Source organism: Sciurus carolinensis, chromosome 11, assembly GCF_902686445.1.
Source record: "Sciurus carolinensis chromosome 11, mSciCar1.2, whole genome shotgun sequence".
NCBI lineage: Eukaryota > Metazoa > Chordata > Mammalia > Rodentia > Sciuridae > Sciurus > Sciurus carolinensis.
In genome coordinates this window covers 27,538,890-27,556,823 of record NC_062223.1, presented here as the reverse complement: position 1 = coordinate 27,556,823, position 17,934 = coordinate 27,538,890, and the positions used below count along the sequence as shown (strand labels likewise).

General features: G+C 38.2%; 1 protein-coding gene across 1 annotated transcript in view; it reads left to right on the top strand.

The window, feature by feature from the left end:
• Positions 1 to 17,641, top strand: part of LOC124958814 (POTE ankyrin domain family member G-like) — a 40,035-nt gene extending 22,394 nt beyond the window's left edge. Inside the window, exons 8-10 of the mRNA XM_047517302.1 lie at positions 10,417 to 10,542; positions 12,534 to 12,607; positions 17,609 to 17,641. Of these exons, the coding sequence (XP_047373258.1) occupies positions 10,417 to 10,446 (30 nt within the window). The 3' untranslated portion in view covers positions 10,447 to 10,542; positions 12,534 to 12,607; positions 17,609 to 17,641. The remainder of the gene's footprint in view (positions 1 to 10,416; positions 10,543 to 12,533; positions 12,608 to 17,608) is intronic.
• The last annotated feature ends 293 nt before the right edge of the window (positions 17,642 to 17,934 follow it).

The following is a 17,934-nucleotide window of genomic DNA, read 5'->3' as shown; positions in this document are numbered from 1 at the left end:
GATACCCAGAGACCTGCCACACACCTCCTCCTCCGAACAGCGGCCCGGTTTCCGACGCATTCACTAGGAGTCCAAGAAACTCACTTTGCATCTCCTCTTCCCACCAACCACCCGTAGCCCTAGGCAGTCACTCCAAGTCCAAGTGACCCGCCCTGTTCCTCCTCCTCCTCCTTGGGGTAGCCCCCCGGGTGTTCAGGAGGGGTGGCTCTGAGACCAAGTGACCCACCGCGCTCCTCCAGGCAGGCCACCGGTGTTCAGGAGCGGTCGCTTTTAGTCCAATGAACTCACCACTCCCCTCCTCCTCAGGCAACCACCTGTGGCTCTGATGCAGTCACTCCTAGGTCAAGTGACCCGCCGCACTTCTCTTCTTCCTCCGGGCAACCTCCCGGTCTTCAGGAGTGCTCGTTCTGAGTTCAAACAGCTCGCCACGCAGCTCCTCCTCTGGCAACTGCCTGTGGCTCTGATGCAGTCACTCCTAGACCAAGCGACCCGCAGCGCTTCTCCTCTTTCTCCGGGCAGCCCCCCGGTGTTCAGAAGCGATTGTTCTGAGTCCAAACAGCTCGCCACGCAGCTCCTCCTCAGGCCGCCGCCCAGAGCCCCGGTGGTTGCTCCAAGTCCAAGCGCTGTGATGAGCCGCCTCCTCTATGTTGATCCCAGTTGTCCGTGTTTACCGCTCCAGCCTCCTTGTAGTTTTAATTTGCATTTCCCTGGTGATTAGCAATGTGGACCATGTTTTCTTTTTCAACAATTTTTTATTTTTTTTTCTATTGTACACAAATGAGGTCCAACTTTTCATTTCTCTGTTGGTAAACAAAGTAGTCACATGGTTTGTGTAATCATACATGTACATAGGGTAATGATGTTTGTCTCAGTTCACTATCCTTCCTTCCTCCCACCCCCTTCTCAACCCTCATTTCCCTCTACATAGTCTATTCCTCCATTCTTCCCTTACCCCCTCTGCCCCATTATGTGTCATCATCCACTTATCAGAGATAAGTATTTGGCATTGTCTTTTTAGGATTGACGTATCTCACTGAGCATGATATTCTCCAGCTCCATCCATTTACCTGCAAATACCGTAATTTTATTCCTTATGGCTGAATAATATTCCATTGTGTATGTATACCAGAGTTTCTTTATCCATTCATCTATTGAAGGGAATCTAGGTTGGGTTCTACAATCTACTAAACATTGATATGGCCGTGTCACTGTATTATACTGATTTCAATTCCTTTGGGTATAGGCCAAGGAGTGGGGTAGGTGGGTCAAATGATGTTCTATTCCAAGTTTTCTAAAGATCTCTATACTGCTTTCCAGAGTGGCTGGGCCAATTTTCAGCCCCACCAGCAACCAGTGTACCTTTTCTCCCACATCCTCACCAAGACCTTTCGTTGTTTTATTCTTCATAATAGCCATTGTGATTGGAGTGAGATGAAATCTTAGGGTAGTTTTGATTTGCATTTCTCTTATCAGTAGAGATGTTTTACATTTTTCATATATCTGTTGATTGATTGCATTTCTTCTTCTGTGATGTGTGTGCTCAGTTGCTTAGCCCATTTATTGATTGGGTTATTTTAATTCTTGGTGTAAGGTTTTTTAAGTTCTTTATAAGTTATGCAGATTAGTGCTCTATCTGAAGTGCATGTAGAAAATATTTTCTCCCACTCTGTAGACTCTCTTTTCACATTATTGATTGCATCCTTTGCTGAGATAAAGGTTTTCAGTTTGAATCCATCCCATTTATTGATTCTTGCTTTTCTTTTGTACCACAAACCCTAAAGAAAGAAATTAAAGAAAATCTCAGAGGACAGACTGTTCTCCCATGTCCTTGGATAGGCAGAATTAATATTGTCAAAATGACTGTACTACTGAAAGTGCTATACAGATTCAGTACAATTCCAATTAAAACCCCAATGACGTACCTAATAGAAATAGAGAACGTACTCAAGAAATTTATTTGGAAGAATAAGAGACCCAGAGTAGCTAAAGCAGTCCTTAGCAGGAAGAGTGATGCAGGAGGTATCACAATACCAGACCTTGGACAATACTACAGAGCCATAGTAACAAAAACAGCATGCTATCAGCACCAAACTAGATAGATAGGGCAGTAGTACAGAATAGAGGAGACAGAGACAAATCCACACGGATACAGTTATCACATACTAGATAAAGGTGCCGAAAGCACACAGTGGAGAAAGATAGTCTCTTCAACAAATCATGCTGGTGAAACTGGAAATCCATATGCAGTAAAATGAAATTAAACCCCTATCTCTCACTTCATACCAAACTCAACTAAAAATGGATCAAGGACCTAGGAATTAGACCAGATACCCTGCACCAAATAGCAGGGAAAAGTAGGCCCAAATCATCATGTTGGCTTAGCACCATACTTGCATAACAAGACTGCCCATATTTTTAATAGCCATTCATGTGTCTGTGTCAGCCAGTCCAAATTCTTTGCCCTTCATTGTTGCATTGTCTTATTACTGAGTTTAAAAATTCTTTTTCTTGATGTGACTCCTTTGTCAGACGTAGGCTATGTAAGTATTGTCTCTTACTCTGAGCTTGTTTTTTCTTTCATCACACTGTGTTCCAATGAAAGTTTTTCAATTTTTTTTCATTTGTTGTTTTTCGACAGATGTGATAGTAAAGTGTAATTTCCCATACTATACATACATGGAATATTTGATTAGGATCCCATTCCTGTGGTTTTTAGGTAATGTGGCGTTACACTGGCTATCATTTATGGGCAAAGAAAAGTCATGTCCAATTCATTCTACTGCCCTTTCTATTTGCAACACCTGACTTTTCCCTTTTAACACCAAGGATTAGTCACCCTTTGTGTAGTCTCCTGGAGTTCTATTCTTCCCCTCCCTTCCCTTCTTTGTTGTGGTTTAGCATCCATATATCAGAGAATATTCAGCCTTTGGCAAAGTATCTGGCATGTCCTGGAGGACCCGTTAGCCTGGCCAGGTAGATTAGGGCCTACTTCTATGTCATGCCAGCCAGCACTACAGCTATGTGCTGGGTTGGGCAGGTCTGATAGTGAAGCAGCAGAATGGCATGCAAGGCAGTGGATCAGCAGCAAAGCTGTGGCCATAGTAGTTTCTAGTTTCATTCTCCTACTTACAGATATTGTTTTCCCAGTGCCATTTATTAAGGAGGTTATCTTTTTATCAAGATACATTTTTGTCACCTTTTTCAGTGTCAGATGAATATACCTGTGTGGTATCCTCTCTCTGTCTTCTCTTCTGTGCCACTGGTCTCCTGTCTTGATGTCAAATGATGTTGTTTTTTAATGATAGTTCTGTAGCATAATTTAACCTGAGGTATCGGGTTGCCTCCAGCATCGCTGTTCTTGCACCCACTTCCAACAAAACATGGCCATTACTTACTGGGTTATGAGTTTTTAACTCCTTATAATTCATACAATCATCTGTAGATTTGACAAACAAAAAGAGGAAAATGATGGCTGGATTGTCAGCTTTCCACTTTGGAAATCAAGTTATGTCATCTTAGAATTTGCAGTGAGATCCTCTTTCCACCTGGCAGCTTAATCCTCTGCTTAATCCTCTGACTGGTCTTACACCTGGCACAGATCCTACCTTCTCAGAAACCAGAGTTCTCTCTATTCACCTCTTTTTCCTTCCACACATAGAGATGGAGATGTATAGTTTATAGTATTCATTAGGTAAATACGTCATCACTTACAGAGAAAAATATTTCAGGGTGTAGCCCTTAAAAATCAGGTAGTGTTCAGGTCACCTGTGAATGATAAAATCAAAGTAGTAATTTGAATTTCAAAGTGTAGAATACACTTGGTGTGCTCTGTAGTGACTTTGTGATATAACTTTGAGAAGACTTATGCATTCACAGGAGGTCAAAGTAAGATCTATGAGATTGTACATTCAGTTCATTTACTTTCAAAGACACTATCTGCTTCATGGCTGCAGTGATTGAAACTCGTTCCCTAATTTTCTCCTCTTTGAAGACACAAAAGGAAGATTTAATACTAGCTTGAGTAATGAATATTCAAAGCTGCCCTCTCCCTCAGAATCAGCCAAAGAAAATCAAGTAAAAATATTTGACTTGGATAACTAAAAAATGTATTTCCAGTGTTTCATAAACAGTGATGCTTCTCATCATAAATTTTTTGCTTCTCATTTTTCCTTTTCCCTTAACTTGATAGCAGTGCTTTCTAAAGTGATACAGATGTGTACTTGTGTTTGCACATGCCTGAGTGTGCATGTGCATGGAAAGAAGTATCCTTAATCCAAACATGTCATGTAGGAGGAATTTTTGGTGCATGCATTTTTCTGTTTGCAACAACCTAGGCAAATCAGTACAGGTGATAAAGAACAAAGAATCATGAAAAGAGTCACTTGATTATCTCAGTAGATACAAAAGCAATCTCTGATAAGAATCCACATGAGCTTCATGAAAGAATTCCTTGAAGAAAGTAGGCACAGAGGAATGAGCATCAACATCATAAATGCTACACCCAACAGACTTACAGCCAACATGATACTGAAGGTGCACAAATTGAGAGTATTTCTTCTACAATGAGAAACAATGGGGTGTCCACTCTGCACACTACTATTCAATTTATGGCTCCAGAGTTTAGCCAGAGCATAGAGAAAGGAATGTAAGGCAGTTGGAAAAGAAGTAGTCACAAGTGCCCGGCTTGCAGGTTAAATTGTTCCATACTTGGAAAACCAGAGACCCCACCAAAATATTCAGAATTAATAAACAAATTCAACAAACAACAGGATACACAGTGAATAGCTTTCCTGTACACCAATAGTGAACTCCCTCAGCAACAAATATGGAAAACCATCCCATTCACATTAACATCACAAAAAAATGAAATAAATGAATAGCAGAGAATAATCTTAACTAGGAGGTGAAAGATATCTAGGAGGAAAATTGGAAAACACTGGAGAGAAATAAAGAAGACACTGAACTTGGACAGAACTCCCATGTGCATGAATTGTGAGGCAGACAATGTACAAGAGACAGTTGTATCAAAGTCAAAATCAATTACAGATTCCATGCAATCCTCCACAAAGCATCAATGTTATGTTCCCCTGACCTGGAGAAAACAATACTCAAAAAAACTTTGGACCACAAAGGACCCTGAAGAGTTCAAGCCATCTAGAACAAAATTAAGATGAGAGAGGCATCACAACACCTGACTGACTTCACATTATATTACACAAATATGCTAAAAACCAGAAAGCATGTGGCATTAAAAAGAATCACACTGGGCAGAGGAATAGAAGAATGGAGCCAGAAATAAGACTCCTACATACACAGATGTGGAATAAAGGTGCTGAAAACTTTAACTGGCTGAAAGAGAGCTTTGTGAACAAATAGTGCTTGGAAATCTGGACATGCAAATTTAGATAACTGGGACAATTATCCTTTTATCTCACTTTGAAAAAAACTCAAAAGTCATCAGAGATATTAAAGGAAGACTGAAGACTTTGAAATTTTGCAACAGTTTTTGAAGGGTACTCCAATGGCTCAGGAAATAACAGGAAGAGTTTATAAGTGGGAGTACATCAATTAAAAACTTCTGCACAACAAAGCTCTGTGTTGGATATCACAGAGTGAAGAGAAGACCCAGAGTGGGAGAAAATACTTGCCAGGTAATTATCTCCTGATGATTACTATCCAGAATATATGAAATATGGAAAACAACTTAAATCAAATGAACAAGTAATCAATAAAATAACTGGTAGTATGATCTGAGTAGACACTTCCCCCAAGAAGAATTACAAATGTACAATAAATTCATGAAGGAAGGTTCAGTATCTTTACCCTGAGGGAAATGTCACTCAAAATTAGGTTGATTCCCTCTCAACCCAGTCAGAACGACCCTTTTTCAAAAAGCCAAAAACTTTGGAGACAAAGGAATTTGGACACTGTTGGTATAAATATCAAGTGGTATAACCACTGTGCAAAATTATAGGTGATTCCTGAAAAAATGAAAATGGGAATGACTCTGATTCAGCTGTAGCACTTCCTAATGGACACCTGAAAGAAAGAAATTCTGCATACAAAGGAGATCCCTGCAATACCGTCACTATTGTGCCACTGTTCACATAAGCCAAGTAAAGAAATGAGACCAGGAGACAGTGAAAAAACAAATGGATAAGAATGAGTGGAACATATGCACCCATGGAGTATTATGCAGCCATAAAAATGGATGAAATTGTGTCTTTTTTTTTTTTTCAGTACTCAGGATTGAACCCAGGGCCTTGTACTTATGAGGCAAGCACTCTACCAACTGAGCTATATCCCCAGCCCGAAATTGTGTCATTTTTAAACCTATGGTTATACTTAAGATTATTTTAAGAAAAATAGAAAAATAAAGGAAGGAAATGATTGAATGTTCATCCTCATCTGTGGGAGTTTAAAAGGTGATAGAAAATAGAAAGGTGACCTAAAAGTAGAAGAAGTATTATGCAATGGGGATGAGACTAGGGGAAGCAGAAGAGAGAGAGAGTAGAAGGGATGGTGGTTATGATTAGCACAGTTTATATGCATATATAGAAATGTTAAGAGTGAGTCATTAACTTGTAAAATGAATGTGTTTCTAATTATTATAAAAGGTTTTTTTTTTTTAAGTGTTTATACCCTTAAGACCTTGAAGGGAATTTGAGGCAACACCTCATTTTTTCTGAAGGCTTAACAAGGGGTTTTAGAGTCATAATGTCAGCTTCAACTGCAGACCATGTTCCAAGAAGTTCCTGGATTTGAACTTATCCTAGAATGCTTTTATTCAGCAATATTTGGCAAATTGACAAGTAGAGTGGATGCCAATGGGAAAGAGGCCCTTGAATTCCATAAATGCTTGTTTCTTTAAATTTTATAGTCTCTTTTCCCCTTTGCTCTGACTCCAGTGGTACTTCCTGCTGCTCCATAGCAGGGGCCCCCTTTTCTCCACATTACAATATCATTTAGATCACAGACCTTGAAACCTTTCCTGTCAATCTAGTTAAGGACCTCCCAAATTCCTCTCAGAGTTCCATTGACTCCCTTTTGATTTTATTTAATCAAAGTTATTTGGCTTCCTCTTAACTCTAGTCCAAAGGTATACTAAAGATGGTTGTATATGTTTTTATAGAATGTCAGCAAATAAGTATTTCTAACAATACCACTAACAGTATTGCTGTATGATGAACCACTTGAAAATCCATTCTTTGAAAGCAGTGATTATTTTGCTCACAATCTGCAGTTCAGGCATGGGTGAGTGAGGTCAAAGTCTCCTCTTCTAGAAATTGTCTGTGTGAGTGCAAGTTGGCTTTGGGGACCAGAACCATCTATCATCTCCTAAATCCACACGTCTGCCTGTTGAAGCTGCTCTGGTCTGGTCCATCAGCATGGTTGTCACCTAGAACATGTTACAGGAGGTCTCCCTGAGCTCAGAATATGACTTATGATGTTTGAATCCATGTTTACAAAATTGATTAGCCAAGATGTTCTGTTCAAACTCATGGGAACCATTTATTGGTGCAGGTCTGAATAAGTCAATGGGATGTCCATAAAATGACTTTAGAAAGTAAGAAAAGTGAAGATGGACTTAAGAGGCAAAGGTCTTCCACTAAGAGGTGACATTCAGTTTGGATGAAGAAAAATGAAAACGAGTCCTAGAAAAATAAAGGTCCATGGTCAGCTGTGATGGGTTGTGAAAAAGTGGTGCATGTTAGGAACTGGTTTCTCTGCCTGCATAAGTTTTTCACTTCACTGATTTTCAGAGTGATTGACTGGAACACATTTTCAGAGACCAGATTACATTGTATTTCATTGCAACTGAGTGCAAGTCAAACTTTGTTATTCAATTTTTGTGAGACTGTTCTCAGCCTACTATGTTCATTAACACATTATTTTATTTATGCAGTTGGATGATCTTAAGGAACAACTGCAATATTCATCTTCACAGCATGCATATCTAAATATGGAAAATAAATTCCTGAGGCAGGAGGTTCTGTCTCTGGAAGAATTAAAAATTACATGTGGAAAACTGGAGGAGGAGAAGAAGGAATTAGAAGAAAAAATAGTAACCCTTCAATCTCGGGAGAATGATTCGGTGGAAACTGATCCAAGAGGACAGTATGAAACAGCAAGTGAAAAGACAGGGAGGGAGAAAACATTGGAGGAAACGGTGCAGTCTTTTACAGGTGAATTTTTCTGTGATGTGCTTTAGTTGATTCACTGCAACATGTATCTTGGATGTCTATGTGGTATGTGGTTCCTCTGTTCCCTTACAGAAATTTGTTTTCAAGGTGTCTAGAGAACAAGAGGCCATGGGTTTTCCCTGGAAATAGTGCAGAGCTCATCATTACTAGAATTAAGTTGATCCTTCATAAACATGATTTTCATGCAAGAAAATCATTGGTGGCATAAAGTAAGAATAGTATAAGGAAAAGAAAGGAGAGTGATATAGAATAGGTATTTGCTGACAACCTTATATTGTTAAAATTTTGAACCAATCATATTATTCTCTGACATCTGATTACAAAGTGATTCACAGCTGAGGATGTACCTCACATAGAGTACTTAATTGCCTATCAGGAGCAAGGAAGGGCCTGTGTTTGATGCCAAGCACCACACAATATAATAACATAAATGAAACAACTAAGAGGTAACTAGAAGAATGGTTAAAATCATTTAATTTTGCACATTTAATGCAGTTGATACAAATGGCTTAGTTTTTTTAAAAAAAATCTTTTTCACATTTAAAAAAATGCTTATTCACTGCCAAAAGAAAAAATGCACAGTAAATTTTTGTGTGATACTTAATGTCTAAAATATATCCTTTTAAATGGATTCAGGCAAAGATCTATTTACACCAATTAAGAGAACATCATGATGCTTCCATGAGGAGTCAGATGAGGCTGAACATCCAAGACATGAAGGCCAAACTTTTTGACATGAACAATCAAGTTTATGCTTATAAAATAGAGCTGGAACAGTGTAAGCAGCTCTATTTAGAAGAAGTGGACAGGAGAATGTCATTGTCTGATGAACTTAGCATGTGAGTGAAATTAGTATCATAGGAAGTACATTAAGCTGATATATTTGTCTGTAAAGAATAACATTTCATGAGTCACGGTCATGAGATGATTAGAACGTGCAACTCGGCAGACTAAGTTTGAACCATATTGGTGGAAAATGAACTTACTTTTAGAATAGGAGTGCAGGGCCCTTTCTATATCTCCCCCCATTTGGGGTTTATGTCATTTGCATCTTTCTCAGTAATGTAGTTTTATTGCTTAAATTATCACTTAATCTTTAAGTATTTATCTAATGTCGTGTTTAACATCTTACGAGTGACATGGTTACAAATTCTCTTGATAGCATTCTGTCCAAGAAATCTATCAGTAAGTAACTACATGAGAAAGATTATAACTGAAACCCAAAGAGTTGCTGTCTGTAATCCTCCTCTGGGTGCATTCTGGTACTTGGTCAATGAATTTTCCTTGTTTGAGATCTTTCATATCATCCCTAGAGTGTCGCTGGAGACCATCTTTCCTTTCGAGTTTTTCAAGTCTACATAAACTTATACTTGTGATATAATAAATGGTTAACACGTGATGAAGAATAGAATAAATTGCAAAGTGGCTGAAATAAATTCCTTGGCCCAGTGAAAGGGTCTGAGTGGAACACAAAGGGTTGTTCCCCCCTCCAGTGCCTTGCTAAGGATGTTGTAAGCTAACCGTCTTGCAGGCTGCTTGAGTTCTTCTGATCACCAAGTGAGTTTTCTGGTTCTCCCCTGGAGGTTGCTACTCTGAATTACTCTGGAGTACCCAGTGCTCGTTTCTTCTATCTAATGTGTGGACTCTGCAGATCGTGAGAGCATATGTTTGACAATATCTTTGAGGGGTACATCTTCAAAGGCATAAACTGTTTTCACTAAATACAAGTATTACTGCCTTCACGTTTGAGTATTTTTTTTGCATATATTTAGGCAGTATATCATGGTGTTTTAATATACACAGTATTAAAATATGTCATTAGAATCATCTGAATCGGTATTTGCATCATCTCACAGTTACCCTCTGAATAGTGCACTGCTAACAGCATCTTGCAGGGTCTTAGGAGTGGAGAAGTTCCGGAGGGAGAGGTGTCACCTGTTGACCACACTTCATTGATAGTGATTTCTCCCTCCTCCTCTGTTTGAGCTGTGAGTTAGTGTGAACTATTAGTTTTTCCCCCTAGGAATATATGTAGCTCATTTGAGCAATTTGAAACTTAAAATTAACTTTACACGGTAGGTCTGCTCTGACACATTTAGGATTAAAACACTGTTGAGTGGAAAACTCCATTTACTCTCATGGCACTTTCTGAAGAATGCAGTTCATTTAGGGGAAATGAGAAACTAATGATTTTGTTTTCCAATCTTTGCAGGATGAAGGAAAGGCTAGCGGAAGTGAGTAATGAGCTTGCAAGATGTTGTAATGTTCAGGAAACATCAATGATCCTACTGCACACCAGTCGTGTTGAAATAACAACATGCAGAACTGTGGCTGCAAGGTGAGTTGCATTCTCTATTTTCCTTCAGGTCTCAGGTTTACGATAGAATTCTTTTTGTTTCATTTGGTAAATTACAGAGTCATTCCATTGACTTGTGCATATGAAGTGAAGGTCACAATAACCCATGAGAATGAAGAAAGAACAGAGAAATTTGTCATATGTGCCAACATACTGCATAAAAAGATTGACAAGGGTGGGTTTTAGGGTGAGATGTTACAAAACAAGAGAAATGTAAAGATTTTTAGCCATGATTCCAGAAAGTACAATATTCCCAATACTATGAGTAGAGAATTTGTTTACCAACTCCTTTTTTTGCAAGGTTAGTCATTCTGGACTACTTCCATTATGAAGTGCTGTCTTAAAATCATTTTGTTGTAATGTTAAGGAAAATGAGTATAATGATTATGGTTCTAGTCTGTGATTTCAACCCCACTGTTTATTAACGCAGTTTTTCTCCATGTTCATAGCATGAAGTATTTATTTCATCCCTTAGCATTACATGAAATTTACTCCCGTCATTTAACAACTTTTTTGTATTATTAGATTACCACAGACAGGTTTTGTTCATTTGTACTATAAGGATGTACATTATTGAATAATTCTGGGATGCTCTGTTTTATCGATGGGGAGGTATTGTAGAGCTCTCTTGGTGCCTTATTGATTTTTATGATAATATGTAAAAATAAAAATTAGCAGGAAGGATATATCACTCATAATTTTATTGCAGATAGAATTGTTTTCTGATAATATACTGTTTTGAAAATGGTTATGTAAAGTTGAGAACTGAACCCGGGGTGTTGTACGCACAGGCTGCCACCAATGTACATAACCATACTCTGATCACTCAAATCTTTAAAAAAGTACTCCAATTTCATGAAAGGTAACATTTGATGGTTTAACTAATTTTATGTTCCAGTGCTTTGTGCCTAACAGTTTAGAAGAAAAAAAAGCAGTACAGATGAAGTCAATGTTTAACTCATGTTCTTTGTGCTGCAGAGGGAGCCCAGGTCCTCAAGCTGGGTAGTGAAGCTCTCAAGTGCTGAGACACATCCCAGGCCCACGAGTACATTTGATAGTCGTCATTTTTGGAATGGCATTACAAACACTCACATAAATTTTGGTGTTTCATTTCAGTAATTTTTTTCCTTGTTCTCAAATATCATTTTTGATTCTATTTTCTACCCTAAAGGTGACAAATTAGGTGCAACACAGTCAAAGCCAGATGCCATAGACTTTAACAATTTTCATGATGAAACATTGTATACAACAGACTTTTGATTGGTACTTCTCCTCAACTGAACACACTGGTTTGCATCTCCAAGGCAGTGCCTGTCTTATCTGAATTGTAGTTCTTACCACATTATCCTAGCATAACACTTACTACTCAGACATCAAAGATTGATCTGAAAAGTTTTCTTATTCTCCAAGTTGAATGCTCTGTCTTCTTTCTGTCTTCTGGAAGTTGGAGGTAATTCTCAACTTCTTCCAATTCTTTTCATTTTCATTTAGTATTTTCACAAGTTGTTTAAATATAGACATCATTCTTTGGGTTTGCTTTCCACAAACTGTTCCTTGGGCCTTTGAGATAAAATACGTATATTTTATGATTATATACTAACTGGTATAGAGTTCTTTCATGCATAAGCCATTTGCAGTTTAACATTGAAATTCACACATGACAAACTTCTTTAATTTTATTACATGTGAGTGTATATTTATTTCCTTATAACAATTGAGTGCTCCAGAAAAAGAAGTAATGATATCAAATTTTTCTTTACACCATGAAGAGTTACCAAATATATGTAAAGTGTGGAACGTGTGTATGTATTAGTTAAATTTTTTGAAGGAATGCTTTTCTAACACATCATTTAGAGTAAGATCCAGTGGACTTTCAGTGTACCCTCTTGAAGTGAGTGAGATCATATTTGTATTTGTTATGTCTTACTCTTGTCAATTTCACTATATTTCTGTTTATAACATCTCCCTTTCAGCTCTACCTCTCTTTCAAGTGAGCAGTATTTTGAAGAAGAAACATCATAAAGTCGAGGAAGAAGAAAATCTTTCTGTAAGTCTCTGCAATCAACCATCCATTTGCTGGGTTGTGGTATGGTGTGGTAGGCAGGAAAGAACACTTTATTCCCCCCACCCCACATCAGAAGCCAAAAGGCAGAAGGATAGAGACCAACCTACTAGCTGCACTGCTCAAACCTAATACTTAAGAGGAAGACAGGCTTAGTCATGAAGCCACACTGGGCTTCCAGATCCTCCATCTCAGATTGGACCCTTATTCAGTTTCCAGTGGAAGAAACCACTACTTGACTGGTATCCCAGAAACAGGATGCTCCCTGCAGACATGGGAGCAGAGCCACACATTACCATAGGCAGATATATCTTTCAAAGAGAGATGGAGAGGCAAGCCAGGGTATTCAATGTGATCCATCCAGCCACTAGGTAAATCTCTCCTCTCATGAAGAAGGTGGAGAGTCCAAGTCCTTACATGGAAGCTTGAGGCTAGGAAAATGAATTTTCTGCTACCATTTCTGCCTGGATTTAATTATACTTGAAATGAAGGCCTTGTCTGTGTGTATCTGCACACATGACTAGCAGTATGGTAGACGGTAAAGAGAAATTTGTTTTGTGCTTTGAATTTTACTCTCATTGATTTCACCGCATGGATAATTCCTTTGTGGATTCATTTTGGGAAACTAAGTCTTACCTTGAATAAATAAAGAAGTTGTTTAAAAAGACAGCTTTCTCATTTTAAGCTTGTATGGTTTAACAGTAAGGGGTTCATCCTTCAACAGATACCTTAAAGTATCTGTGCTTCATGAATAGAGAATAAATGATTGCTGCTACTAGAGTTCATGGTATTTATTTGTATTCCTTTATTTTATTCAAAATATTAAAACATCTTACATTGGAGAGTTACCCTTTTATATCTCATGACTGAACATTTTGACCCTCAAGATAAACTTTTACATATGCATTATCTTAGAACCATGTTTAAAAATCCTTTTTCTTTACTGAGTATTACATTAGTGACACCCTGGAACTCTAGGCCAGAGTCTAGAGCCATTTGGCTTTGTGACCTCTCAAGCTATCATCTCTCTCCTTTGGCTCTTGTATGTAAAGAGATGCTGAACAAAATGCTTTTTTACAGCCTAATCATTTTGGTGTTCTGCTTAGTGCTGTATTTCAATTGTGGAGTCTCATTTTAAGTGTTGATTCTTTAAGATTTAATGCTTGTTTTTTTCTTTTTATAGGTAATAGTGAAATCTACGAACCAAAACAAGAACTTGTAAATCTGGGATATAAGTTTAAGATCATTTGCAGAAAACCGTCTGTTTTCTTGTGATATAATGAACCTATTGGAAATTCACATTTGTGGTAGCATTTCATTTGGCTTACTCTAAAGATGCTTCTAGTAGGCCTTAGTAAGATCAACCTTTCCAAATGAGAATATTGTGTTCCCAAATTCTATTCTGAGTATATATAAATTTAATATCATTAGGGAACTCCAGGGTGAGTTTATCAATTACCCAAGCTGCATTTTGCTGATAAATATGCATGGATTGCTTAATCACTTAAAGAAAAACATAAAGTTATGACTTGAAACAGCTCATGAAAGTGGACATTTGAAAACTTGTCACAGTGGCACCAATTTAATTGCCCTTTTGTTTTTGCTTTAGGAGATAGTAAAGAAACCCATCTTGCAGGATGACATTGAAGATTGGTCTTCTGATTATATAAGATGATTATTTTATAAAAGATTTTCTAGTGTATAAGACACAGCAGTGTCCAACTGTATATAGTGGCCAGTTTTCTTCATTTTTACTTTGTTACCTGTGTTATGGCTGAATATGGATTTGTGTTTATACAAATTTTACTTGTATGATTTCCTGTTATACCTCATATATATGTGCTTGCTTATGTGAAAAAAGAGGCACTATGACTTTGATACCTTTCTAAATTAAAAAAAAAATAGAACAGTGCTTTCAAAGTTTTGCTAAATATGTTCATTCCTTTTAACAACGTTGATTGTCCCTAAAGCTTGTGTGTTTTTCACTACTCATGCTTTGGTGAGATCTTTATCTAACAGAATAGGACAGTGATGAATGTTGCAAGACATTTTCTCTCGATTTTTCCTGCCTAATCTGTTCCAGGAACTGTATTAAACCATTCCAGAGGGAAAACTTCTGAATTTCTGTTAAAGAAATAGTTTGATTCAATGGGATAGTAAAAATTGGATGAAAGGGACTTTCAAATACTCTTTTCAAGTGTTTAAATTGCCCTGGTGCGACCAACCACTCTATGCTCCCACCAAGCAGGAGAAAACTACAGCCTTCAGTGCCCAGGACCTTCAGATAGGCTCTTAGGTGTCCCTTGGAGAGCAGCCCCTCCCTTAGCTTGTCCCCGCTCCCTGCTTACTCCAGGGTTGAGGGTGTGTATACGTCAGTGTAGATTTCATAGTTAGCACTTAATAGATCAATTAGAATTGTCAATTCAATCAAAATTATCTTATTAGCTCTCCATATTATGTGTCTATTCTATTCTGTAAATAGTGCATATAGCTCAGTGTAGATTTCATAGTTAGCATTTAATAGATCAATTAGAATTGTCCATTGAATCAAAGTTATCTTCATAACTTTCCATATTACATGTCTATTCTATTACCTACTATATAACTAGTTCTAGGCTCTGAAACTCTTTTTTTAAGGCCACATTTTAAAATGATATTCCCAGAATTATAACTCCCTTTTCAATTTAGCATTACAAATAATATTTTTATTCCTTACACTGTGACAGGTGTTGCAGTGAGGTATAGTCAGAGAACTGAAACCAAGGTAGTTCGTAAACACAGTGGAGCAAATTTAGATTAATGTATTAATGTATCATTTTCTGAAAGGATCTATAAATAGCAAATGTCCCTTTTTTGGTAATATATTTTATGTTAAATAAGTTTTGTTAAATATGTTTTGCTCATTTCATCAAATGAGAAATAGGACAATATAAACATTCTTAGTGAAATAAACATCCTTATTTATGCTCTCTTACATGGCTCCATGCTTTCATTTCTTCTGCTATTGCTATATGTCGTCCACCTTCATATGGTGTTAGAAAACAAACGTATCCTCCAATTCTGTTTTGTGGCACCAAAATGCACACTCCTGCATTTTGTAGTAGAGTCAAGTCAATGCACTTCATCAGTTGTCTCCTGACTTGTGCCAGTTTAACATATTGTCATTTACTATGCTATGGGACTACCTTTTATCATCAGGAATACTCCAAATAACTTATCCTAGAATAAAAAAGGTTTTACCTGTTTGGAATTAATTCATCCTCTCCTCTTACCACTTACCCTCCTCAGCCCCTTGCTCTGGCTTCTCTCCACCTTCACCACTTACAATTCCTTAAGAGTTCTTCCTTGCCTCTGGCTGTTTGCATGTGCTTCTTTGTTCTTCTGGCTACTGTCTCCTTACACTTGCGGTATCCACATACACATTACCTCCACCAAAAAAGTCTGCAATATTGATGGGAAAATGGTTTCCAGGTTTCATCTGAGTGTTCCACTTCTGCTCTTTTCAGATATTTCCATAGCGTCTATGACTTTGTGTGAAACTTGATGGTAGCACACTTCTTCTGTTGTAATATGGATTCTTAGCAGTGGACCCTATCAGCTCCACGTAGTCACTCCAGCACCTGTCACACTGCCTTTGCACATGCTTGTTGAATGAATGTACTAAGAATGGGGAACCAGAAGCTCTGATACAGAGCCAGAATGGTGACAAATCGAGTGTGTAAACATGGGCAAATTATTTTTAATCATAATATTACATTTTTTCAAACATATGTGTTTTTCATTCTTATTCTTTCACCTTTATCATTGCCTTGCAGAGGTGGATTTAGGGAAAAGGGAGGGAAGGTGCCTCTGAGGCTCTGACCTCTGCCAAGAGGACATTTTTGGTGTGTGGATACAGGACCATGAGCCCTTGGGATCCTCCACTGTCCTGAGGATTCAGTTTCTGTGCTTTGGGCAGGGGAGGTCTTGTAGGTTCAACTCCAGTAGATACACCAGCTGGTATCTGGATATTGCTCACAATATCCAGAAAGTTCTAAGGGGAGTAATGTAGTCAAAGGGATCAGCATTTGCAAACTCCTGGCAAGAGTGGCATGAACAACAGAGACGGGAGAAAGGCAACAGACCTATACCTAGAGGCAAGGGGCCTGAGATGCTGGCAGGGGATATGTGGGAGAAGCAAGCAACTTCTTGCCCAGCAAAGTACACACACAGGGTGGATCTGTCCTCACCAAGGTACTTGGCTTTAGTGCCTTTAATTCAGTCTGATTCCTAGGAGATAAAAGTTTGGAAGGGGCTAGTGCCTAGCCCATCTTGATGATGAACCAAATAAAAACTGGGTTCCCACCTACTGATCATTCACCTGATAGGGCACTTACTGATACTTGAAAGTATGCTACCTAGTAAAATGAAGTACACGCAGCATCTCTCTCTCCATGTCCTCATTTACAAAGTCATGTTCTATATATATAGTAGAAAAGTATGTGAAAAAATATTTTCCATAATGCAACAAGTACATGACTATAATTTCCATGATTCAAACCAATATCTACTAGTGCATACCCATGTATATATGTTGTTCACTGTGGAAACTTACAAGTCTCTGGGAAACTTGCATTTGTTTATGTACAATTTGGTTCCCATCTACTTAATTAGGGGCTCCCTTTTCTGTCCTCAGTTGATTCTCTTTAATATTAGATGTTCTTTCTCAGGACTGATCAATGGGGCCTTTTACCACTTCAGAACACCCGAGCCCTTTTTGAGACAGGGCCTTGGTAATTTTCCCAGGCTGGCCTGGAACTTGCCAACCTCCTGCAGCAGCATCCTGGTGTCTGGGATCATAGATCTCTGCCACCATGGCCACAAGCTACCAGACTCTGTATATCACAAACCCAAAGTGCTTGATGAAATACAGACTGAAATTTTCAGTAAGAGAAAGGAGAAAATTGCCAGAGCCAGTCACAAATGCCTTCTTCTTGTTTTTGTTAGCAGGACCTTTGGTAACAGGACCTGAAAAGCATGTTGGCCATTGTTTTTGTCTTCTTTTTGGGAAATGGAGGATTGAATCCAGGAACTGGCATGCTAAATCCACAAATGTAGTTGCACCCTAAGGATAAGGGCAAGTATTCTGAAATTCAGTTTACCAAAATAAAAATCAAAATACCCTGTGTACCAGCAAACTTTAGCTAAATCAAAGTGCTTTCAAAATATTTACAGTGTTGGGCTGAGATTGTGGCTTGGTGGTGAAACATTTGCCTTGCGTGCATGAGGCACTGTGCTCAATCCTCAGCACCACATACAAAACTAAATTTAAA